The sequence below is a fragment of the Eretmochelys imbricata genome, chromosome 6 (genome assembly GCF_965152235.1).
Source record: "Eretmochelys imbricata isolate rEreImb1 chromosome 6, rEreImb1.hap1, whole genome shotgun sequence".
Taxonomy (NCBI): domain Eukaryota; kingdom Metazoa; phylum Chordata; order Testudines; family Cheloniidae; genus Eretmochelys; species Eretmochelys imbricata.
Genome location: NC_135577.1, coordinates 125,390,884 through 125,398,726, shown reverse-complemented (window position 1 = coordinate 125,398,726; position 7,843 = coordinate 125,390,884). Strand labels below are relative to the sequence as shown.

Below are 7,843 nucleotides of genomic sequence, written 5' to 3'. Positions count from 1 at the left end.
GTCGTGCTCCTTCTGCGTTCTGGGATGAAAGTTCTTACAGATGTGACACTTGCCCTTCACATGTGACTCCCCCAAGCACTTCAGGCAGCTGCTATGGGGGTCACTAACAGGGACAAGCCTGTTACAGTCAGAACCGGGCTTAAAACCTGGAGACTGGGGCATGCCCTGCCTGGGGCAAAGTCCCTACCAGGACAATAACTTACTAACTACACTACTTACTAGCTACTGTCAACAAACTATTTACAAGACACTAAAAGCTCAACGAAAGGAGAGAACCGCTAACCACTTGCTAGGCAATGGAAAAATGTGCTCCGACCAACTGCTATGGGCAGTAAGAAGGAATTTATACTGACGCATGAGCAAACCACTCCAGAGGGCACCACAGTCAACCCTACGGATACCGCTAAGACAAAAATCTCCGACGACTGTACAGGGGTGTGCACACAGATTCCCAGCAGGTGAGACAGCACTTGAATCTCAGCGATCCTGGCATACCCCAGCAATGAGCCCGAAGGAGAACCCCAGACAGAGGGGGAAAGGAGGAAGAGAAAAGCTTAACAGAGAAAAAATCCCATTGAATGAAGGAACTATAAAACTATACATAAAAGAGAAAATACTAAGTAACTACACAGAACTAATACTCGAGAAACCTAAGACTAAGCTAAAGATTAAGTTAGAAGTAGGTATGCAAGGCACTCTCTCTCAGGCCAAAGCAGCTGAGGTGGAACTGAGGGCGGTTTGCCTGTACAGCTCTATGTATCCTCGGCGTGGGGCATGAGGATGTCGGGAGTGCCTGCATGGGCTGAACAGGCACTGCTACCAAATATCTGACCAAAGCCACGTGGACACATCTGGACATGGAGCACCCATAAGGACACTACTCGAAGACATGTTCTTCCAGAACAATGGTGCCAGGGACAAATGCCTTTGAGGGCATAATTCCATTTTTAATTATGGTCCATGGGCCAGGGTAAAAATTTAGGATTATAAAACATCCTTAATCCACTGAGATAAATGGAAGGTTTTCACAAAATTCAAAATTAGAGCATAGCCCTTTGTAGGTATATCAATGGGAGAATATGCCAGCTTTAGAACTCTTCTATTTCTGCCTGATCTCTTCCCTCCCCAACCTCCATTTTCACCATCTTTTCTGTCTTTGTGTCTCTTCTCCTTTCTTTTCTCTAGCTATTACCAAATTCTTAGTCTCAATCTGTGGGCTTCCTTTCCAAATTCCACCAATAATATAAGCAATGAAATAGCTACCGCTTACACTGAAGTGGTCTTCAGATTTAACACCCCAAAGGGTGCATATCTCACAGACGTCATTTCATAGAATCATAGGACTAGAAGGGACCTTGAGAGGTCATCTAGTCCAGTCCCCTGCTCATGGCAGGACTAAGTATTATCTAGACCATCCCTGGCAGGTGTTTGTCCAACCTGCTATTAAAAATCTCCAATGATGGAGATTCCACAACCTCCCTAGGCAATTTATTCCAGTGCTTAACCATTCTGACAGTTAGGAAGTTTTTCCTAATGTCCAACCTAAACTACCCTTGCTGCAGTTTAAGCCCATTGCTTCTTGTCATGTCCTCAGAGGTTAAGGAGAACAATTTTTCATCCCCCTCCTTGTAACAATCTTTTATGTTATCATGCCTGCTCTTAGTTTTTTCTCTGCACTAAGCAAACCCAACTTTTCCAATCATCCCTCATAGGGCATGTTTTCTAGACCTTTAATCATTTTTGTTCTTCTCTGGACTTTCTGCAATTTGTCCACATCTTTCCTGAAATGTGGCGCCCAGAACTGGACACAATACTGCAGCTGAGGCCTAATCAGTGTGGAGTAGAGCAGAACAACTACTTCTCGTGTCTTGCTTACAACACTCCTGCTAATACATCCCAGAATGATGTCTGCTTCTTTTGCAACAGTGTTAGACTGTTGACTCATATTTGTGGCACCCAGTACTGGACACAATACTCCAGCTGAGGCCTAATCAGTGCACAGTAGAGCGGAAGAATTACTTCTCGTGTCTTACTTACAATAATCCTGCTAATACATCCCAGAATAGTATTTACTTTTTTTTTTTTTGGCAATAGTGTTATACGGTTGACTCATATTTAGCTTATGATCTACTATGGCCCCCAGATCCCTTTCTGCAGTACTCCTTCCTAGGCAGTCATTTCACATTTTGTATGTGTGCAACTGACTGTTCCTTCCTAAGTGGAGTATTTTGCAGTTGCCCTTATAGAATTTCATCCTATTTACTTCAGGCCATTTCTCCAGTTTGTCTAGATTTTAAATTTTAATCCTATCCTCCAATGTACTTGCAACCTCTCCATGCCATTATCTAAATCACTGATGAAGATATTGAACAGAACCGGACCCAGAACTAATCCCTGCAGGACCCCACTCGGTGTGTCCTTCCAGCTGGACTGTGAACCACTGATGACTACTCTCTGGGAATGGTTTTCCAACCAGCTATGCACCCACCTATAGTGGTGGGTTGTATTATCCATCTATGACAGGTTTCAGAGTAACAGCCGTGTTAGTCTGTGTTCGCAAAAAGAAAAGGAGTACTTGTGGCACCTTAGAGACTAACCAATTTATTTGAGCATAAGCTTTCGTGAGCTACAGCTCACTTCATCGGATGAAGTGAGCTGTAGCTCACGACAGCTTATGCTCAAATAAATTGGTTAGTCTCTAAGGTGCCACAAGTACTCCTTTTCATTATCCATCTAGGTTGTATTTCCCTAGGTTGTTTATGAGACGGTCATATGAGACAGTATCAAAAGCCTTATTAAAGTCAAAATATACCATATCTACCTCTTCAGGCTGTCTCCAGTCTCAGGAAGACATTACTGCATCTGTTTACACTGGGTTTGGATCTGTTCGCAACCACCAAGAACGCTTTTTAAAAAAATGTGACATAGGTCACATGAACACATCATCTGGGTCTAACACACAGGTCGCGTATTTGACACTTCTGCTCCAGAGCCTTAAAATTCTGTTTTATGATCCCAGAATTGACTTAGTTCTTTATTTGAAGATTTCCTTTCTTCGTAACAGTCCTCTCCTGGCTCCTTAGGAATTTGATTAGGCTACAACTGCAATCCTTTTACAGAAATCACATGATGGGGTCTGATTTTCATAAAATGAAACACGGGCAGAACTCTTTTGTTTGGCTTTTAATAAAAAGTATCACACTGTTTGCTTCTGATATCAATTATGCAAATGCTTCTGAGCTCACCAAATTCGTTTTAAGTGGCACTCTTTCTTCTCAATACATTATTGCACATATTTTCAGTAGCAGTAAATGGAACACACTTGGCTACTGCAAATTAAGTCTAATGAGAGGTCCAAAATAAGCCCTCAGTCATTTGTGAGACATGTGACCAAAAAGGCAGGGGTCTATGAAAGAGGTTACTTACCTTTGAGAAGAATGTAACTAGTGTCATTTGTGTGAAACCACAAAGATTTATTTTTAATGAAAAAAATACTGAAAGTGTGCCACAGTGTCCATATATTCATTTGAATAGTACAAAGATATGTATATCTGAGAAAAAGTCTTAACACTGTAGAAAATAAATGTGGTTCTTAAATTAAGCCAAAAGAAACCAGTAAAAAAGTAATGTTTTATACACTGGAATAAATGAAGCAATTAGTCAGAGGTAATAATAAATTATAATTACAGTATTTCAAATATTTGTCTCATGCTTTTCCAGCAGCTTCTAAACAAGTTATGTGTAATACACCCTTGAAGTCAGCAGTAAGAATGGTCTTTCAAAGGAACTGTGGGTAATAACCTGTAGATTTGAATAAAGTCTTAGAAAAATGACACCAATGTTTATTATTTACTGGTACATAAAACATAGGAACATGGCAGTTTTAGGTTTGCAGCTAACGTATGTTTTGTTAATGAAAGTTAATTAGTTTCAGTTGACTAATCTTTATATTTTAATGAACTAAACAGCAGTTATGGTCATTAGCATGTATGTCACCCAAGCACATTGCACCAACAGTGCTTATGTGATGCTACATCTTCTGGCTTGTTTATACAATCAAAATCATGAGAATTTGGAATAATTTTAGGTCTGCAAATGTTTAAAACGAAAGTGTTTTTAAATATAAATCATTTTTGCTCTTTAAAAACAGGAAAAAAAATCCAAACATGCACTTAAACCTGAAACTTCCATGCCTTAGACACTACGTTTTAACAGTAAAATATCAGTTTTGTGCCATTTGTTGTAAAATTTCCCACCCTCCACAAAATAAAACAAAACAAAAACAAAAAAAATTCAAACAGGGTCTAAATTTGATTTGTCAGCATCTTCTTGGTCCTGTTTATACATGAAGGTTAGAAGAAAGAGAGCAATATCCATAGATGACCAATATGCAGTGTGCGATGTTACTGCAGACCAGTATCTGCTCTCCACAAGACCTTCCCTGAGCTCAAAATCAATCCTGTGCTCCAGTTCCACTAGAAATGAAACAAAATAGAAACAGGAAGTGTTACTAGGATCCATACTTTGAAAAGAAAGAACACATGCTAATTCTTCTATCATTTGTTTTTGTTTCTACTTGCCTGTATATAAAAAATACCCAATATTCCTGTGCTGAGGGTTTAAAGTGTTCTCATTGTGTAATTAGTATATATATGTATGTGTGTGTGTGCGCGTGTACTCACGCATGTATGGTTTTATTTATTATATATATATATATATATATATGCAATTACTACAAATAATACAATATTGATGGATAGATCACACAGAAAACACTGAAGGTCGGGAAAGAACAGTTTTTTAACAACCTTATTCTTCATTGTAACTAGCTGGAATTACTTGGGAGATGTCCTGATCTTTTCTTCTAAAAAACAGGCTTAGGCCAAGATTTTCAAAAGTGACTAGAGATACACTGATAAGTTAATTTTTAGGGGCCCAACTTAAGACACCTTGAAGGTTCTCAGATTTTCAGAAAGTATGGAGCATCTGCCCTTTGAAAATAAGGCTCCTTTAGGATGTCTCAAGTTAGGCACCGAAACAAATAAAGGTACCCGACAATCACTGACACTTCTGAAAATTTCAGAGTAACAGCCGTGTTAGTCTGTATTCGCAAAAAGAAAAGGAGTACTTGTGGCACCTTAGAGACTAACCAATTTATCTGAGCATAAGCTTTCGTGAGCTACAGCTCACTTCATCGGATGCATGGCTTTAGTCCCAGTCCCTACACAGAAAGTCAGTCCTTTTAAGTTTCCAGATTTTTGCAAAATGTTTCGGCAGCTGTTCTTTTATTTCAACAGCTATACCACACACATCAAAGCAGCCTTTACTGCACATTTAACTGGCTTAGTTGCTACCACAATTAACACACTGTTGTCAACTCATTTGTAGAGATTTTCTTAGCTCTAAAGGAGCAACCGCATGAAATGGATAAGCTAAAATCCTAGTTAGCCACAAAGGCCAAAAAACATACTGGAGAAAAATAGAATTGCTTGTCAAAGCCATTGGCACAAAGGGTAAAAAACTATATCATCACTCAAAATCTCCACAATCAAGATATCAACAACATTCAGGGAGGTATAGGGCTTAATATTTTCCAACCAACATCTAACTGGTTTCCAAATACAGTAATTCAGATGACTCTGGTTTCTCTGCAAGCAAACTGCTAAAACACTTCTATCTCTTGGCAATTTCACTACAGAACCTTGGGATACAAGCAAGATTTACACACATCCATGCAGCAGGCCTTTCTGAAGTTAACACTTCAGCCATGGATTGAGTCAGCCTGGCTGGGCTAAACTGTGGGATCTCCATCTATGGAACACAATAGAGAGATACAGGGTTTGGGTGGCAAGGCTGGAGTTGCTGAGTTTCCTGAAAAGAACCCCCCACTAGGATTTAACAACGATCACTGTTACTCCTCCATATTTTCCCTAAATTTAAAATTAAACCTCTGCCCTGTACGATGAATGAGTCACTCAGATTATCTGTTGAAGCTAGCTCTGATCTAGCTAACTGATGTACCATGTGGATGCTACCACAAGATGCAGCACGGCTTATATTCTTGACTCATCTGTTACTACAGAGATAATTTAAGATGCACAAGCCCAATCCAAAGCCCACGTTGACTACAACACTTACATTTTTCAGAAAAGGAAAAACAAAACTTCAGCTTTATCTTAATGCCAACATTAAAATTGTCAGAGTGAAACATCTGACTGCACATATAGAGCTTTGACTTCCTATGATTATTTAAAGTCATCTCTTTGAACTTGATTGACTGGGCAGTACTGTGTATATGAATATAGGGAAAACACCTTTGAGAGCGTGTGAAGTCAAAAAAGATGAAATAAGGGGTCACTGAAAAATTGTTGAAAATTCAGATTAGACTAAATTTTTGACAGTAAATGCCATGACAATAGAGTGACTGAAAGTTTTGAAATTAATTTGATCAACATTTTGAATTTTGGCATAGAAAGTGTTCTCTTTTTCATAAAAGCTTTTGCTAAATTTTTGTCCTGTATTTGGACCAGCTCTGTTAGGGGCAAGGACTGTGTCTCTCTCTTTATTTTGTACATCACCAAAAAGTATGTCTTAGTGCCAGACATATACTGGAGAATTTAAAAAAATGCATTCTACTATAAATGAAACTGGATTTCTCTGAGGCAATTATGTTGAATTTTTCCAATGATCTTTTAGAGACCATTGTAGCAGAGAATGGACAGTAGAAGCTCAGAGTTATGAACACCAGAGTTACGGACTGACCAGTCAACCACACACCTCATTTGGAACCAGAAGTACGCAATCAGGCAGCAGCAGAGAAAAAAATAAAAAGCAAGAAAGCAAATACAGTGCAGGTTTCAGAGTAGCAGCCGTGTTAGTCTGTATTCGCAAAAAGAAAAGGAGTACTTGTGGCACCTTAGAAACTAACCAATTTATTTGAGCATAAGCTTTTGTGAGCTACAACTCAAGGTACCTTAGAGACTAACAAATGCTCAAATAAGTTTGTTAGTCTCTAAGGTATCACAAATACTCCTTTTCTTTTTGCAAATACAGTACAGTGCTAACCATAAGCTATTAAAAAAATAAAGGGAAAGCAGGATTTTAATCCTGAATAGTAAAGTTTCAAAGCTGTATTAAGTCAATGTTCAGTTGTACTTTTGAAAGAACCACCATAATGTTTTGTTCAGAGTTACGAACATTTCAGAGTTACAAACAACCTCTGTTCCCGATGTGTTCATAACTCTGAGGTTCTACTGTATTAGCTAAAGTTCTGTGAAATATATGTACTATTTAAAGAGCAAAAGAAAAAAAAAGAACAGATCAAAGATTTAAGCCTCTGGAAATAATTGAAAAATATTTAATGAATGGGAATGAACCCAATTTTTACCATAAAGCTACCCAGGAAACAATTTAATAGGAGCATATGTTTGTTATAACACACACATTTCCATGTCCCCCGTTCCCCCCACAACAAATCCATCCAAAGTCAACTTAAAAAACAGTCTCCATTTCCAAAAGAGAAGCCAGAAGATACAGCTAGCTGCTAAATGTAAAGGTACACTAACATGTGGGGTCAAGGAAGCCAGAGCTGCTGTGTGGGAAGGTCGGCATTCCAACAGTAGAATGAATGGCAACTGGCTTCTTGTCTTCGCCTTCTGTTCCGTCTTTTCCAGTCTCAGAAGTTTGTGAAGTGGGTGCACTAGATCGGCCAAATCTTGAGAACAACATCCCTCCAAGACCCTTCCCAATGCTAGCAGCTCCTGCATTCAGCACAAAACAGGACAGGCACCATGACTGTTAAATCATACCACAAATTAAAGTGGCTGTAACACTCATCAATTAC

At 38.9% G+C, this 7,843-nt stretch overlaps 1 protein-coding gene across 2 annotated transcripts in view; it reads right to left on the bottom strand.

The window, feature by feature from the left end:
* Positions 1 to 3,168: 3,168 nt before the first annotated feature.
* Positions 3,169 to 7,843, bottom strand: part of DDHD1 (DDHD domain containing 1) — a 121,491-nt gene continuing 116,816 nt past the window's right edge. For both annotated transcript variants that reach the window (XM_077819611.1, XM_077819612.1), the window contains 2 exons: positions 7,566 to 7,760; positions 3,169 to 4,475 (listed from right to left, as the gene is read on the bottom strand). In XM_077819611.1, the coding sequence (XP_077675737.1) occupies positions 4,294 to 4,475; positions 7,566 to 7,760 (377 nt within the window). In that variant the 3' untranslated portion in view covers positions 3,169 to 4,293. The remainder of the gene's footprint in view (positions 4,476 to 7,565; positions 7,761 to 7,843) is intronic.